The following is a 19,417-nucleotide window of genomic DNA, read 5'->3' as shown; positions in this document are numbered from 1 at the left end:
GTAACGTTTAAGCCGAGTAAAGAGTAATCATATAATGAATATAGACTGCAAAACTGAAATTAATAACGAAAGTTTAATAAATAAGGGACATCATTACAGGCATGTTCTTAAAATATATACATTACACAGAAAATTACTTGGTGCCCAGTTCGTTTCTTTGAGTATATACAACATTAACCAATTATTTCACCACCAAACAGCAATCTCTATTGCAACTATTGCTGTGTTCCGATATGAAGGGCGAGTGAACCAGTTGTATTTTATGCCCGAGGGACATACAGGGACAAAGTGTAAGAAGAAATATATGAAACTTATGCTTGCACTGCCTGTCTCAATTGATGCAGAAAACTTACCATCAGGTCGCTTTAATTGTTCGTCTGTTTTCCTAAAATCAGTACCAAAATAAAAGAGTTTAATAATTATTTATTTATTTTCAAACAGATTATGCATGTTGTACAATTATACAGTTTGTATAATTTATCAAACATATGACTGTAAAGTTAAAATGTCAGTCTGTTAATATCTCACTAACAGTCTAAGGCCTCCTCTGATAAATACAAGTTTATACAGCACTATTTCACGAATTAGGTACAGGAAAACAGAATGGTGCTTTTACGGATTTGAGCTTGTAATCTTCGACGTTCGATTTTTTATTTCATTTATTTTTCTATCCATCTAAATAAAAAGAAAACGATTCTGTAATGTTCACATGTAAGGTCGATTTACAAGTTACATTAAATAGATATTATATTTTAATATCAGCTCGCTGTGAACACACACCGTCTTCACCGCGCGCCATTTTTTATATATATTTTTCCCGCGCTTTCCGCGATGTGTGTCACTCGAGATGACAGATACATAAATACACAGATAATATATATATTCATATGAAATATAAATATAATACTAATTATGTTATTACAGATCTGTGTACACTACAGATTCCATCTCCAGAAGTTCAATCATACATATAAAATATCTTAGTTATACATATTTTGATTATTTTTATTTCCATATCTAAAAACCTATTTCGTCACCGAATTGTGAAAATCTAGGAAAGCAATGAATATTTATTTATTCTATTGAAAATAAGCTAATGTTAGCTTAAATAAACGTCGTGTTTATTAAAATTAATAGTTTTTCACAGAGACATGTTGAATTCGTAATAATTGTATTCATCGTCATATGATAATATATAGGTTGCAATGGCGTTAAATCAATCCACTGTGCATGTTAGTGCGGTATTAAATAGATATTATATATCAATATGTAGATAAAAGGATATAGAAATAAAACTACAATATTATTATAAAATAACATCTTGTTTCATCCTTATATTTCACTGAAGCAATTTTGCATACATACAAATATATTAGACGTTATTTAGACACGTAACACGTATACAATCACATTCATCTGGCACTCAATGTCATGCTTGACATTTATGAATCACTCATTATAAGTTTATTATATTATATTAATTTTAATGTATAAACAAACTTCAGTTACATACAGCGTAAACGGTTCATATTGATGAACGTATTCCTATATAAGTATGTAATGATATATATTAATTTGTATGTATGATTAATTTACATTAATGTTTCACGCGTTATGTAACATAAGTTTGCTTGTGATATCTAAAAACACAAATATTTTATGAGCCATTAAAACGTATTGCACGTCAATTTGAATAGAAATATTATCAAAAAAATAATATAATATAAAAATAATCTAAGTTACTTTTTGTATATAACACAATAAAAAAAAAATACGTTTCATTAGGTCTTTGGCTCTGTTTCAAACGATTGTACCATTATATATAAGACATAATATTACGTGTAACATTAACTAATATTTCGCACCGTGTAAAATATACTTTAAATATACCACAAAAATATAAATTATTCCAAATGTCTTATGTATTATATTTGGGGCTTCATTAATTAGCTATTTATAGATACAAATTACCTACATGAATATAACAATAGGTAGCGTTTAGCGCATTTTATAAATAAGATAATTATCTTGCTAAAATATCATATTATATAATACCTTTTGTCGGTGATCGAAGTCTTCATACATTTTACACACACGTACAACAACCGAAACAAACTTACAAGCATCGAAAATTAAATATACTTTCTTATCTTATAATACATTATGAGTATTATTGATAATAAAATAAAACTATTCAATAAATTATCCCGTACAAAATATCAAACGTTACGAAATAATTCAAGAGATTCAAAACAACTTATCTCCCAGACTGCAATGATACTCCAATACTATGAGTCCACTTGTAAATGTAAGAATCGGTAAAACAGTGATATTTTATAAATCATTAAAACAGAACATAATTACGTGAACTATTTAATCTTTCGTTGATAATATTGATACAGTCGATATGACAAGTGATGGCAATGAATAGTGTAAACATTCGTTAACAAATCCATAAAATGCAATTGAATAAATATGAGATAAGCTCAACCATTGGCAAAATCATAAATTAATTATAACTAACATCTGCTCTGGCCGTTATAACGATCATATTATTCGATCGAATGTCGATAAGGTATTTAAAATAAACAAAAATTTATCTAGTTGTGGTAAGCAAATACGTTTCGAAATGCGATCTTTGTTAAATAATATATATTATTGGCCCTTTTATTGGGTATTCTGAATTCGAAATATCAATATCTTGCTCAAGATATATAAGGGATATCCCTTAAATGAAGTGATGAAGCTGTACTCACATTTTAATAAAATTTAAATGCTTTTTATCTTATGTATTTTTAGGTCAACAAAGTTAGAAATTTTATTTGCATGACATTTTTTTGCAAGCGACTGAACTCATTTTCTAAAGCAGTTTTAATTACGACGTAATTCACAAATCGTGTTCTAAAAGGTACTTAAAGCCGCTTGATTCATAAATATGGAAATTGACAATTTAGAAAAATGAATGTTACTTGAGCCATACTTCATTTAAAATGTGTTATGGTTACTAATAAACCGATTATAAGATTCCAAATAATATGAATAGCAAATACCTAAATACTTTTCTTAATATTCTATTTTCGGATAAATTATTACTCGTCCGTACATATTTGTGAAAATGTCTGCATTCTTAATTAAACATTTAGATTAAAAAAAGACTTAGATTTAGAAATAGTATTTAGTATAGATAGCGCTTCTAGCGATCTATTGCAGGATCTAGAATAGAATACTTTTAATTACGAAGATATTTAAATAGACATTTAACCTACAATAATAGAAAACACCGATTCCACGAGAAACATCAATCTTAAGTTTAAAGCGCAGATAAGCGCAAATAAATAATGAAAATCCTACCATTCGCATGACATGCCTAAGAGTTAAACACCCTGTATAATCCATAACGCGTTTTAAATATAATAAAAACAACACTAACAAAACTCTAACACACATGTGTGTATTAATAATAATAACGAAAAACTGATACGATAAAAAAAAAACTACAGATAAACCTGCTAAGTAATGAAAATAAATTAAATTTAAGTGAGATCGTGTAACAGTTTCAAATATTTCAGAGGTAGGAATTTGTAATAACAATTATACAAAGCTATGGGTAGTCAAACAAAACAAAAAAGTTCGGTTCAGTTAACATATTGCACTGTGTGATAAATAGGTAACAGTTTGGTGATTTATTCTTTACTTACCATTCAGAGCAAATAGAGAAAGATATTACAAAAGCGAATCATATAACAAACAATTAAAAAACGAATATTCTAGAAGCATCCATCGTACTAATCATTATCCATGATATAGAATATGAAAAACGACGTGAACTACACATATATAAATTCGAAATCGATCGAAAACAGCTACCATTTTACTAGTAGCTTTAGTTTTTTTTTTTATAAAATGTACTTATTCGAATAGTATAGAATGAATATTTATTCTCTTACACTATTATCATAAACGTGTTAAATGTAAACAAGTGACATTGAATATTTACAATATTAACTACAGAGTAAATTATATAAATGACCGTAATTAAATGTTTATGTATAATATTTGGTTAATAGACAATTATTTCATGTTCATGGTTTACGCCGAAATATGGCTTCGAGGGATTATTATTACAAACAATAACTTGTACGGTATCGGATTGATTTTCATTCACCGCTCGCTTTAAAGTATTTACGCCTTTTAAGTCTGAGCTCTTATTTACTTATTTACTTCAACGATTAATTTTGACTTCTATTATTTTTATTGTTATTGTTTATTAATATATTCGTAGTTATTTTAATTTTAGGTCATTGAACTTTCACGTATTGTAGTATTATAATCCATCAGAGCCACTTCTACATTTTAAACCATGACTAACTACTGTTTTGGTGTTGATCCTTATGTCGGCCTGGACGGACTTCAATGTCCTCAGGAACTCTAACCTAACTTATATTAACTTTATCCTAAAACATCAATATATTTAAGCTACTAAATGCATTATCTTGTTTACGACATTCAATATTATTTCAATCGAAATTAATCCCCTTTGCATCGACTTTGTATTTACATCATATATAAATGTATCATCTAGTTCATTTATTTAGAGGAATATATTTTATTCATTATGTACATCTATTGATTGTTGGTTTAATTTATCTGTATTTAATGAAATCTTTGCGATTATATTTTTATCTTTATTACGTACTGTTTATTTTCCGAATCTGTTGTAAAATTACGGGCTGTTAATTCCGTTATGTCAAATATTCTTTGGTATTGTATTTAGAGATTATCTGAATTCTAAGAATCCCTTTAAGTAAACATACAATTTTATATCTATCTAACTAAGATTCTATACACATATTATATCACTTTTATTCAAAAATATACAGTTTCATTTCTTATCTGATCATAGTTTTACATCAAAAATTCTTAACGATGACAATTTCCTTCAATTTCTTAACAGGTCCCGTCATCGCCTTCATTTGAATTTCTACTACAAACGGCATAATTTATATGTTTTAATATGGCGATAAATATTATCATAACTAAAATTAATAATCGGCTATTATTAAAATTGTACCATTAAAAAGAATATTATTGGATATTCAAATCATGTAGTAGGCACATTGGTATTATCTAAATTAGAAGGAAAAAGTAATTTGTTTATCGCCTTAAATTTTGAAAAATTGACTTTAACAGTAAGAGAATGAGTGTTCGTAGAAGATTTACGAGAATCAACAAAACAGTTTAGAATAGTGTGCGTTTTATATTTAAAATTTTGGACTTCTTAGAAATAATGTTTTTAGTATATTAGTAGATAAGAGACTTAAATGTAAGTGCTGAGTGCTTGTCTGAAATCATGAAGTGCAGCTAAAAGTTGCGGAGCTGTTGGTCGAGCTGCTGCCGAGGTGGTCCAACACCAGGACATTAAGCCATACCTGATAGAATTACGTCGCAAGTTTAGATTACATCTAAAGTTACTAATACTATTAAGCTAATTTCGCGGATCTCTGACGAGTTTTTATTTTGATTCAAAATAAATAACACATGGAAGATTCTATAAGAAATCATTATCAGTTTTGGACGAGTTATTTAAAGTAACAGATCATAAATATGTAACTGCTGGGCGCAAATAACAATCTCCTGCCATGTTCCGGATTGACTGATTTGAACCAACTTTTCAAAATCATTCCACGTTAAAAATCAACCGATGCGTCATTATGATGTTTTTCTTTACTTTCGAGTAAAATTATAAGACATGAATCCGTAATATCTACTATAAAGTAAGTCATAAAATGTACTTTTCTACTTACAGCTCATCAGGACAATTGTGTGGTTGTGAAGGTCTATAGCCGCCATTGAGGAACGCTCCAACATCCGCTGCGTCTAATTCTGCTAACGGTGACGCGCCGAGTGTCGCCAGCTCCCAAAGGGTTATTCCTAACGACCACTGTTTCAAAATAATGCAATTTATTATAATAATAGTATATTTATGTAAACAAATATTTTTATAAGTAAATATTTCCTAATATGATACAAACTTTCGGTGTGCGTCTAATCGTTGTGTGTATAGGAGGTAAGTAGCAGTAAATTTATTTATAGGAAAGTCTATATAAAGCAAATCACTCTATTCTGTAAAGGTTTATTGACTTAAGGTGAACTGCACTGCTTTGAGAAACGACTAGGCTATTAATTTGATACTAGGTTTCTAAAGAATAACTGAGACATAAATTTAAAGAAAACAAGATATTGACTGTTGCTTCTCAATATATATTATGTATGTATAAAAAAATATTAATAATTTTGCAAGGAAATGTCATACTCATAGCATTGGTACAAGGAACAAACATAAACTTTTTAGTCCTGTTAATCGATTGCATAGTCAATAATTTTTTTGTGAGGCAATGTATACGGTTCTATATCTGGGTCCCAGAAAGCATTCAAAATGCCTCTGTTACCAAATTAAAAAAAAAAAAACTGTTAAATAACGCTTGCGTGCGAAAGGTGTGATAGTGAATATTTGTAAATAATAACAAATTTACAAAAAAAAAGACCCGCTGAGTTTCTTTTGCCGGTTCTTCCCAGGACAGAGATTTTTCTTTTCCGAACCGGTGGTAGAGTAATTTGACAATCAAAAAGTATGTATAATGTTTCTATATTGATTTGATTTGTCATATATGTATTCTAGTTCGTATCAAATATTACTAATCGGCCGCTTTGCACTATGGGTGATGTCATTTATTGCGCTTACCACATCAGAAGCCGTTGAATACTGATTTTGAAGTAATGATTCTGGCGCCATCCATTTTACCGGCCTATTTTCATTATCTCCTAAACAGTGATAGTCATCAGGAAAAAGATCTTGTGCCAGACCATTGTCCGTCACCTTCAGTCTTAACTTCTCGTCCACTCTATAGGAATTAAAGTTGCAATTAAGTTATTTATATAATCATAATTTGATATAATATATTATTAATAGATAACCAAAATTATCATAGTATATAATATAATACGTTCTATTAAATATTGTATTCAATCGTTTGAATTTTAACTAAGCATTCGAAAACGGAACACTCTAAATATTCAAAATTACCTATATTCTATTTTTTTGGTAATAACTTCTACAGTATAAAACACTTCATTATATTCGGGTAGCGTTGCAATGGTTCCATGACAACTTACATGCAGTTCCTTGCAGCTATATCAGAATGTACAAGTCGTTGAACGTGCAAATACGCCAAACCGCAAGCCGCTTGAGCACCTAAATCTACTAGTTCTCTAGTCGCTGGAGCCGCTTGATGGCCAAGCCGACATGATGTTAGGAACCTGTTTGTAAAACAATTTCTTTATAACATATTACATTAAAAGGATATTCTGTAAAAGAAATGGATCAGAGAATAGATTCAAACAATATTCATATTTCAAAAATGAAAATTCGAGTAACTTGATAGGATTAATGATAAAGGCGTAATCGATAATGTAACCAGAAATCTATTAAGTACGGATTTGTTTGAAACGAAAAACCGCCGCATCGTAACCACAGCTGAATAATTAATTTAAACCTAGAACATAATTATATTTCTATTTAGTAATAATTGTACTGTATTTAATTATCATTATCAGTATCGATATAATATTATGTTTAAAACATAGGAACTAACGAACATAACATGTTAGTATTCGAATTTAATTTCATATTGTAAATATAAATAAATATTGGACAGCATCACATACATTACTCTGATCCCAATGTAAGTAGCTAAAGCACTTTTCTTATGGAAAATCAGAAGTAACGACGGTACCACAAACACCCAGACCCAAGACAACATAGAAAACCAATGAACTTTTTCTACATCGACGGGAATCGAACCCGGGACATCGGAATGGCGTACCAATGGAAACTGGTGTATACACTATTCGACCACGGAGGTCGTCAATATTGTGAGTATTACTTAAAAATGTAGTTAATAATCGTATGTATTACTGATTACAATTCGTTCAATTCCGAAGAGACTTAATTTGCATGATATTGGATTATTGTCGTATTTATAATGAAATATTATGATGATGCCTTCAAATATATTCTATTAAAAGTAAGCATTATTTCGAAAGCCAATTAATATACTAGGTAGGTAGATAGATATATTTAACGTAAATAAGTTATGGAGTAAAACTTCTTATCAACAGGTGAAAAAGTAAATTATTTAATTACGTTGAATTTATGGGTAATGTATCTTTATGTATTTAAATTTCAATTACACTTTACTATGGAAGCGCCAAGTGCTCTTTACTTGAATTTATGAATATTTTGGTATGATATTCAGTTTCTAAATGTAGTGTTTATAAAAAAAAACAAATGCAATGAAGATTTCGGCGTGGTGGGTGTACAGTCCCTTTAAGTGACGGTGAGTAAAATATTATAGATGCAGAGTTTCACTTCTTGCACGTAAACAAAGGTTGTTTTATATTTTGTAGCCTTACATTTTTTACCATTGATTATTCTTTAGCATCTTACTACATATATTCGTTTTATTTTCAACTAAGATCTGGATAACTTCGATTGGTATGAGTGAGACGCATTCACGAGTCATTTTAATAATAATTGGTAAATATTGTATCAATACGGTCACTTTATATGTTAAGGCTATTAAGACTTACCGCTTAAGATTGGAAGAATGTGACACACAACAATAAACTAGCATCGGTTTCCTGGCTTCTTCAGCACAAGCAGCCATCGGAGCTAGTACATTCCCATGGACAAGCCCACAGAGTCTTAGACCTTCAGCAACTAACAGTGCCGCTTGCATTGCTGACGCTGCTTCTAATATTATAAAATAATAATACCATGTATGTTACTATTGATGTATATTTTTTAGAAATGAATTGTAACAATTTTTAACAATTTTACTAATGTTTATAAGTGAGTTTTGTTTTCATTTCGTAGTAATATATATGAAATATTTTTTTATTTTATCTCTGGCTTCGGATGTTGACAATGATTCTACTGTTCTTAATCATTGTCAAAAAAAATGTACTCGATGAAGCTAATTTGCGTCACGATAATAGTGAAATGTTCATTGCAGACACACATTTTTTTCTAAATTGGCTTACCTGAAACAGTTTTAACGAGTACTTCCTCATATGTATCTCCTCGTTTGAAAACACCCTTATATATTCTTCCAAAAGTTCCCTCATGGACAAGGATTTCAAGACGTATGTTAGACCGCTGTGTTGTTAAGTGACGAAGTTGTTCAGCTGGGTCAGTTATGCGATCTTTTGTGACAGTTTGCTGTTGGATAGAGCAAAGATATATAAAAAAATATATTTGACTAGCGTGTTAATGTGACGTAAATAAAACTTACAGTCGAATATTTCGAGGAAATAATCACCTTAATTAATTTTATTTAAGTCCTCAATTTAATTAATTATTATAATGTTATGTATGTATGTGATGTGTGTAATTTTAAGTGTTTTGACACTATAATTTTAGTTTTTTTTAATAAATGGCTAATCAGAATTTGTTATTGATATACATTTTTTTTTAAATATTACTAACTGATATTTAAAGAACGCTTAGACTCAATGGAGTTCTTTTCAGTAGATAATAATAATTGTTATCTTGTTACTAATTTCATGAATAGTTTAATTATTGAATTTTAATTGCCGTATAATGATTCATAAATATATTTGAATAACAACAATTTATGTTATCTCAAAATAAAACCAAAGGTAGTAATTACAAATAGGTAATTAATTTATTCGCAAATTGGTACGGTAGAGAATTTTTTTATAATTCCCACCTTCGTTAGCACGTTACTCTATATAGAACACTAATTCATATTTTCGCCTAAAAACTCAACGGGGCGATAAATTCAAGAACAAAGGGGTCGCAAATTAAAAACGCTGTTCCGTGCCAAGGTTTACGAGTAAAAGATATGCGAAACTAGAAGAGACAAGTTACAAGTTACGAATATGAACAGTCTAATGAAGTGTTTCCAGATAAACGTTTTAATAAAATAAATGTATAAAATTACAGATATTATTCGTATTGCATTGACTGCTGAGCTGATTATAATAATATTTTCATGAAAATAGCCTATCACAATTACAGCAAAGTAATGTTTATTTCTGCACGTTCACAGTATTTACGCGTATTTAAACGCAGTACACTAAATGCGGGTTAAGTACTAAAGAGCACTAGAAAAGCCTTAAAAGTAGTTCACGCAAGTCGTCAATATAAGAGCGTGCAAAGTTGAAGTAGAACTTCCATATAAAATTGAGGTCAGTGATAATTCTTCCAGCAAAACAGAAGGCATGATGCCAAGAAGATCACTAATTGCATTACGTTTGTATCACCTGAAGGGATGTCTGCTGCTCGCTCAAATTGGATCCTTAATGAGGTAAAGGGCTCATTTTCTGCGCAATTCAATCTCCCACGACGCTCAAAAAGTTTGAAGAAAGTGGCCCTTATTAGATAATGAATACAATACCGGCGCATCTAGATTGTAAATTTGCAAATCTAAGAGTACTTAAAATTAAAATGTGCTTAAAGATTACCTACGATTTATATATAAAATTAAAATTTAATATAGAAATTATTTACGATATAAGACAAATATTTTATATTACACGTTTGTTACAGTTATTTTGTAATTTTCTATCCAAAACTCCGTTCTAGTAAACTATCAAAAACGGGAAAGGACCAGTATTTCTGGTGTTTTCCGGTACTTATGTTAGATAGATTGATTAGGGTTGCGAAAATTTATTGCTTAGTAAGAAACCTTATAAAAGTAAATTCAATTTTATTTTAACGATAAATGCTTTCGACTGTGATAAACGTTTTGAATATTATCATTCAAAGAATTGTTATATAAAATTATTTAATTTTGGAATTAATGTATTTGATTTTTTTTTACTACTACTAGTAACTAACGATGTACATACATCTATAAAAAGCGGGGCACCGTTACCGTTGCAAATCAAATTACACATCTTTATCGTAACATTAGGGGATTATTGATTTTATGATTTCTGACTATTCCATATTTAAAAATACCGTAAAATTGTAAATATATAGGGATTGAATAAAAAAAAAAACATAAATTTTAATCCTTACCTGAGACACGTGTGTGAGGTTCGACGCGGCATAGTAGGAAACTCGTGACTCTGGCTTAGCATAAATGTGCTCACCGATGTGTGTCGTCGCATAGGGTGATGGAGACCGACGACTACCTGCATAGGGTTATTTCAATTATAATTGTCCCGGAGTTTTAGTATAAGAGTTAATAATGTCGTCACGACCACTTATTTGCAACGATAGTTAATATCATACACTAAAGATGCGCGTAAAGTACACAAATTATGCGCAAACAGAGATGCACTCTATTCGATTAGTTTCTTAGTCCCATGGGACAGTAATACGACACAAGTGAAAAGAAATCGAGCGCAGGCTTAACGAGCTTTCCGAGTCACAGAAGTGTAAAAACTGTCGACTTCCTAGCTGCGGGCTGCTAGCGAGAGATCTTTATAGAAAAATAATACATAAACGTTTAACGTGGATCCGGGTTCAAATCAATACTTCTGGAATGGCTGACGGCTGGCCCCTTTGACCAACGAGCAGGGACAGTTTTAGGAGGAAGCCCCAGATTAGCGGCTAGTGAACGCATTAAAACAGTATATATGTATTTAGTAAAATATTTATTCAGTATGAGTAAAATTCTTATATAATTTATCCGTATCCACACAATACGAACTTATATTTGTTAAAATAATTTAATTGGTTACGAAACAAATTAAAACAAGACTGCAAAATAATACATTGTTTTGTTTTATTTTGATTATTATGACACTAAGACTTACTTAAGAAAATATGTAGTTATATATTTTTTATTTAATTGCCTCTTTTTGTATTTCCAGAGTGCATTTAAAAACTAATCAGTATAAAACTATAGCATATTTTGAACGTCAAAAAAATTTGGTAGGAGTAATACTTATGTTATTTTCGTATCTCAATAGACTCAAAATAATAATATATATTGTAATTATGCTAAAAACATTACTTTGTTGGTCGTCGTTACAGAAAAAAATTGCAATTTCTATGATTATTTACGTCTATGTATTACATGCTTGTGTTAATAGAAATGAAACTTTAAAATGAGTATAAAACCACTACCAATAGTAGATCTACTCTATAATTAGTCATCATTTTTGTGGGAGACATGTGTAAACACACAGACAAAAAAAAACATTAATTGATAAAATTCAGTATACAGTGAACAAAAGAACCACAGGCGGATGCAAATTGATTAATTCGTTTGAAAATGTTCTCATTCAATAACGCAATGAAATGTTGGCTGCTAGCGATAAGGGACGACAGAAAAACTTAATTCACAGCGAATTTCAATACTCATTGTCACGAGAGAAATATTAGAACTCATTGCAGTGATAATTTTTAATTAACTTATTTTATAAACTACTATGATTTTAAAGACATTGATTATAATTAATACAACTATGTTTAAGTTATTAATTAAAGCAATATTTCGAAATAATTATCCTCACTAGAATTGAACCATAAAATATCTACCTTTTTTCCTATAATGCATTAAGGAAACTCGAAGAGGCACGGTTAATAAGGTCAAGCGGAAGAGAAATATATAGGTACGCTTGTAACATATTATGCTTTGTTACAAAAAATTATAAATATATAATATTATTTATGATACGAGTAATGTGCACGAGTCAACGTCTATGAAAAAATGTACCTCTTATTTACCATCAGGCGATTACTTACCCTCATTCCACCAGTGTGAATTATTAATAGTTACCTTTTTAAAAATCTTCTATATTCATTTTCATTACTTACCAAAAGGAAATTTATGTAGGCTTGCGATAGTTGCGTATGAACCAGTTGAGCTTGGAGGACGTCCGAGGTTGTCTAGGCGTAACAACACGTTCTGGTGGCTGCCGTACGCTGCAGTCGTGTATGACGTGCTACAATCACAGTCTCGTTAACATGAATAAAGCCAGTAACACTTGTAATATATATTTAGGGATATATAATAACATAATCTCAGTCATAATTGATAAATATATGATCTTTGCCAACGGTTTGTATGGGACGCTTATAGCAATCTACCTGGTAACGGAATACCATTCAAAATTCTTAGAATATCAATTATATGGTATTAAAATGAAACGTTCATCAACATAAATTTTGTGACAAATTCAAAGACTTAATAAATAACCATATAGAAGCTATCGTAGTATTTATTTGTATAATTTATGCGATTTATCTTTCGATAGCTACTCGCAGTATAAAATTAAACATTTTTGGCTACAGATTTTTTTAGATCAACGATTGGTATGGACTTTGGAAATAACGATTCGAATAAGCAAATGCTGGATTCGTATAATTTATTTATTTTTTTTGGATCTGGATAATAGGCAACTTATAATGGAAATTATTGTGCACTTTGTAACATCTATTATTATATCTAGTGCCAAAGCGGCTTGCGATGGCGAAAATAATTCTAAATGTTTCTAATGAATAGTGGTATTCAAAAAAATTGCTTTATTATAGTGTAGGTTTTTCGACGGGCAAATAGGCAATCTGATGGAGAGTGGGTCCCACAGGCCATAGACGTGGGCACTATATGAAATGCTAACCGTTCCTTACATCGCCTATGCGCTGAAAAACTTGAGAAATATGATGTTATGTCCTTTGTGCCTGCTGTTACACTGGCTCTCTCACTCTTTACACCAGAATACAACAATACTAGTTACAACTGTAGGTTGAAAGTCTGATGAGGGAGTCGGACTTGCAAAAGTCCAAATAAATATTTTATAAATATAATGCAATCCTCTTCTTGTTTATAATAATATTATATCAGTAATCTCTAGAGAATTACTGTTCAGATGTTTCTGCAAAACATTTATACATTAAAAGATTTAGATGCAGCGTACACAATGCTCCAGAGACGGTGGCTTAAGATGCTGCTATATTATTATTTAAGAACAAAGAACACACTTTGTAACATACTCCGAAATTAATTATGACGAAACATTTAAACAACATAGGACTTGTAATTTTATTTCTTAGGTAAAACTTTTGTACAAAAAACTCCATTTCATATAATATGATAAAGGTATTCATTCAAAATTATTTTTTTATATCCATTTTTATATTGTTGTAAAATATACATTGCCAAGCTTCAGCGTTTCTTTTTGAAGAAATATATAAATTTTAAATAAAAAAAACAACAGCTGCTATTCAAATTAAGGAAAATAATAAACATCTAGGTATTTATTTTTCTGTTAATTGAACGTAAGTATAAAATCTAGAAATAAGTTAATACGAATACGATATGCGAAACCATTCAAGGTGAACGGTACAATTTCAAATCCAAACAAGCCGCTTGGGGCTGCCGTTATTACATCTAGAGAAAAAAAAGAGAATAATTGTTATTATAATAATAATTACAATAGAAATCTAAACAACAAACAATTCTCTTTTTTTAAATAATGTAAAATATATAATACCATATAATTATACAATCCAGATATATATTATATTTATTTATTTTTAAACAAATAAGAATTTATTAAAGACTAGTTGTCGGCCGCGCCTGAGCTCGCGCTTTAGGGGTTGGTTGTCATGAAAGACCGTCAAACAGACAGACAGAGTTACTTTCACATTTATAATATTATAGTATAGAAGTATAGATGAGTGCGTGTTTTGATTAATATATGTAATAAAACAATACAATAACAATACAAGCAGCATATAAATAAATTATATAACAACATTGTTGACCTTTCTGAATACGAATAAAAAGTACCTACCTACGGTTTCTGTTTAGCTCTTTGCAAATATGTATGTCAGATACAAAATGATTCTGATATCAAGTACTTCATAAAACAAGCATTAAAAAAGAACCTATTTTTATAAAGATAATCATTATACCTTATTACTAATAACTAACGTTTTTTTTCCCTCAAGTTGAAATGGCACAGCCGAAATGACCCAGTGGTTAGAACGCGTGCATCTTAACCGATGATTTCGGGTTTAAACCCAGGCAGGCGTCACTGAAATTTCATGTGCTTAATTTGTGTTTATAATTCATCTCGCGCTCGGCGGTGAAGGAAAATATCGCGAGGAAACCTGCATTTGTCTAATTAAATTCTGCCACATGTGTATTCCACTAATCCGCATTGGAGCAGCGTGGTGGAATATGCTCCAAACCTTCTCCTCAAAGGTAGAGGAGGCTTTAGCCCAGCAGTGGGAAATTTACAGGCTGCTAATGACATGGCACAATTTATGGTGAGGCAAAAACTATTTCAATGAGTAAAACGTACTTTGTTTAATTTTCAAGTCCGATTAAACTTTAAACTCATATTTTGAAATTAAAATATAATATGTATAGAAATTAAAAAGACAGATGAATTTGATACACAACATATCCCATATTCGAAAAAATACATTCTACAATGTGACTTCTATCATCATAAAAATATAAAAGATTAAACCAACAAAACCTAACAAACTTATCTCTATTAAAATAAAAGTAAAAACATTAGTATTTAACAGACATACGAATACAAACATGCATCATCGTAAAGCAGTCTCCTCTGCCATCTACGTGAAAGCGCACCATTTTTCATCTAGAACACAAGCAACGGGCAATTAACCGTCACTGGATAATTTGATGATTGATCTAACCACTGGGCCGAGATGGCCCAGTGGTTAGAACGCGTGCATCTTAACCGATGATTTCGGGTTCAAACCCAGGCAAGCACCACTGAATTTACATGTGCTTAATTTGTTTATAATTCATCTCGTACTCGGCGGTGAAGGAAAACATCGTGAGGAAACCTGCATGTGTCTAATTTCAACGAAATTCTGCCACATGTGTATTCCACCAACCCGCATTGGAGCAGCGTGGTGGAATATGCTCCATACCTTCTCCTCAACGGGAGAGGAGGCCTTAGCCCAGCAGTGGGAAATTTACAGGCTGATTATGTTATGTTTTATGATTATGGATAATTTATTGTCTATCGATAAGATCGGTATCACCGATCTACCCTCATATATATGTTAATAGATGGAGGGAAGAGTATAAGCCATAGGCTACATATTTAACAGTACGAGTATTCTTCAAATGTATTTTCATGTCTTCACTTTAAGAAACTAAAGTTAAATCTGATTTCTCCTAAAATGATTTAGATATGATTTTTAATAATAAAGAAATAGGCAACATATTGTAATTAAATCGTTCATTATAAATATAAAGCGAGCGTTCATACCTTACGTGATATTACGTGAAGTCAGTTACCGACTGTCAGCGATCGTTACGTAGTTTACTGGTTTACCATACATATTAAACTTTTCCTTCACGGTAAGAGAAAAATACGCTACAAAGCTGTGCGTAGTCACTCTCAGTGACCTATTGAAATATTCCGACAATACGCGCCGCGGACATTGGTTAGCTAACCAGTAGCCAATTAGCAGTTCTCGTCAGTCAGCAGCTGAGCGTGTGCATAGTGTAAACCGGAACTGCAATCCGTATTACATTCACACTAATGCTGAACGTGAGCTTGCTTAAAGTTAGTAGCTGACTACGTTTGGTGTGAACGCTGAATACATGATACTCGTCAAAACAAACTAAATGAGTCTTTACTAGTAACCATTGAAGAGATGTTTTTGATAAAATACCAGGTCGACAGTACCAAACTATTATATTAGCGTCCAAATATTATCAAAATATCATACGTTATTATGGTGAGCTAAAATCGAATCCCTGGATTTTTTTATGTACTGACTCTATTTGTAACAATACATATTATCAAGAACAATACATTAGATATAAAGAGAAATATTATTACATAGATATGCACAACTATTTAATTTACTTAATCATTATAAAAACCTGAAACAACATTACTGGTACTTGCAAAAGTAACAGCTTTTTTAATGGTGTGTTACTTTACTTGATCGACTATCATTGATAAGTATCATATTATCAAATACTACTAATGCAATGATTCAAATATTAAATTCGAACTTCAAAAGCATTTGTATATGCTCCTATTTGTTATATGTATTTACTACAACATTGTCTTAAGTCCGCATTACATACTTGGAATAAAAAAATAGTTTGTACATTCACATGTACGAGTATACGAAGCATAGCTGTCTGGCTTTTGAATAACTAAAAATTGGTGTAACAGAAACGCTTTACAAAGACTTAGTAATATAAATGAAATTTATATCACTCAAGATATGCCCTACTTACCAAACCCGCTGTAAATGTCCACTTCACGATAGCGTATACCATTACAGGAAGGATAAATCATATTTGTCTTTAGACTTCGTCGAAAAGGAGACGAAATTCACCGAACGGCTCGCCCAACCCAAACCCTCCTATTGTTCTTATTAATTTCTGATTATTACTATACAAGTATTGATCAAAGATTGTCGGAGAGTCATCCAGTCTGTTCAAAATAAAACGCCGTGAACTATTTTTTCATTACATCGACATTGAGACAGGGTTTTATTAATCCAGATAATCGAAATTACTACATATTATGAATCTATCGATCGAAACGATTTGGATTATAATATTTTCGTTTCGGTTAATGGTTGAGAACTAAATTATAAAAATGTATTTTTCTAATCTTGATAATAAAAAAAAAACAAATGTACCGTATTCAAGCTTTATATTAGAAATTAGAATTATTTAACAACATATGTATATCATACTATCCAATTATCCAAAAAAATACCGTTCTGCAAATAACGACTAGCAAGTCCATGCAAACGACTCGTTTATCATCTTTAAGATTTAACATTAAAACAAACGAAATTTTTCCGAAAATTTGCCATTAATTATATCCTATTTGACAGGTTCTCGTTATAGAAATAATAAAATTTCGAACGAACTTTCACAATTAATTAGTCAAAGCTGAAAAGTGAGATAACTCCATTTGAAACTCGCCGTTTTTCCATTTTCTTGAGGAACAACGTTTAACTCCTTCTAAATTATATCGTAATAGCCACCGAGATATTACAGAGCCCATTAAAATTTTGTTGTTAAATAAGGAAAGTTTTTGTACGTATATTTCTTGATAAGTTTAGTATATTTAAATATTTGCCGTTTTTATACGAAATGGAGATGAGATAAAATTTATTTATTATACTTTGGTTGGTAGGTAGGGCTTTGTGGAACTCGTCTAGCTGTTGGTACCGTTGGTGACCATTTACCATCCGGTGCCCTATTTGCCTATATCAAAAATAAATTGCTGGGTCGACATAACATTACGTAAGACGCGAAAAATGAATTAATCCGTATTTTCATTGATTGAAATTATAATGATACATAGTTTCACATTGAATAATTATATTTTTGGAAAATATATCGTTAAATTATTTAAGATTTTGGGTTTACAGAGTTCGGAATAATCAGTGAACTCATAATTTCTTGTGAACAATAGTCCTCTTAGAAGTCCTCTCAATGTAAGAAACTAACTTATATTTCTTGTATCTACTTCCAAGGTTTGATAAGATAGTCCACCTCTTATTGTACTTCAAATCAAATCAAATCAATTTCATTGAAGTAAACTTCACAACGAAGCGTTTTTAAATCGTCGATATTAAAAAACTAGGTTTCGGAAAGCAGACTCCAGCGACAAGAAACGGCAAGAAACGGCAAGAAACTCGCATAGTTGCTCTTTTCAAATAAACAGATTTACAATGCTGTTTTTTTACAATAATTAATGTCCTGTGATGGAACCCGAGCCTAAATCCAGGCGTTTTTTTCTAAAAAGTACTCATTTAATGAATAATAAGACTTATTGATTAATTTAGTCTTAATAAACTTTTTAAATTTCGTAACTGGTAAATTGGTTACATTTCCCGGTATCTTATTATATATGCGTATACCATTGCCCAAAAACGTTCTCGGTACCGTATGCAAACGGAAAGTAGGGGTTACAAGTTTATTCTTATTTCTTGTATTAATTGTATGTATATCAGCTTTTATGGAATACTTTTACTTCAAATTCAAATAATCAGGTTTAAAATTCAAAATAATAACCAAATAACTAGTAAATTGATTGGTTTGATTACATTATTACGTGTATTCTAATTTATATTCTCATCAGACTATAAGCGAAACTAAGTTACAATTATAATCCGAGGGACAAAAGTGTGCGAAGTGACTAGTCTCCATTAACAGTTCAGTCAGTGTGTCATTAAATTATCAAAAGTACATTAAATAGTTTCTCGATCTCCTACATTTCAGTTTGACGAAAAACAAACATTAATATTCGTGTTGTATTTTGGATGTCACTAATATTGGTTTTGCACTTGTTCTTTGTCTTTATCAGGATGGAATTGTTTCATCTTTGTTTTGTACATATATACTTA

The 19,417-nt window shown here is 30.6% G+C and overlaps 1 protein-coding gene across 1 annotated transcript in view; it reads right to left on the bottom strand.

The window, feature by feature from the left end:
* Positions 1-5,252: 5,252 nt before the first annotated feature.
* The window catches only part of LOC113401385 (tyrosine-protein kinase Dnt-like), a 52,345-nt gene continuing 38,180 nt past the window's right edge, over positions 5,253-19,417 (bottom strand). Inside the window, exons 6-13 of the mRNA XM_026641288.2 lie at positions 12,857-12,984; positions 11,108-11,223; positions 9,103-9,280; positions 8,650-8,812; positions 7,174-7,317; positions 6,743-6,902; positions 5,805-5,941; positions 5,253-5,429 (exon numbers count right to left, since the gene is read on the bottom strand). Coding sequence (XP_026497073.1) covers positions 5,318-5,429; positions 5,805-5,941; positions 6,743-6,902; positions 7,174-7,317; positions 8,650-8,812; positions 9,103-9,280; positions 11,108-11,223; positions 12,857-12,984 — 1,138 coding nt within the window. The 3' untranslated portion in view covers positions 5,253-5,317. The remainder of the gene's footprint in view (positions 5,430-5,804; positions 5,942-6,742; positions 6,903-7,173; positions 7,318-8,649; positions 8,813-9,102; positions 9,281-11,107; positions 11,224-12,856; positions 12,985-19,417) is intronic.

The sequence above is a fragment of the Vanessa tameamea genome, chromosome 2 (assembly GCF_037043105.1).
Source record: "Vanessa tameamea isolate UH-Manoa-2023 chromosome 2, ilVanTame1 primary haplotype, whole genome shotgun sequence".
In the NCBI taxonomy this organism is placed as follows: Eukaryota; Metazoa; Arthropoda; class Insecta; order Lepidoptera; family Nymphalidae; genus Vanessa; species Vanessa tameamea.
This window is presented reverse-complemented; position numbering and strand designations above follow the sequence as displayed.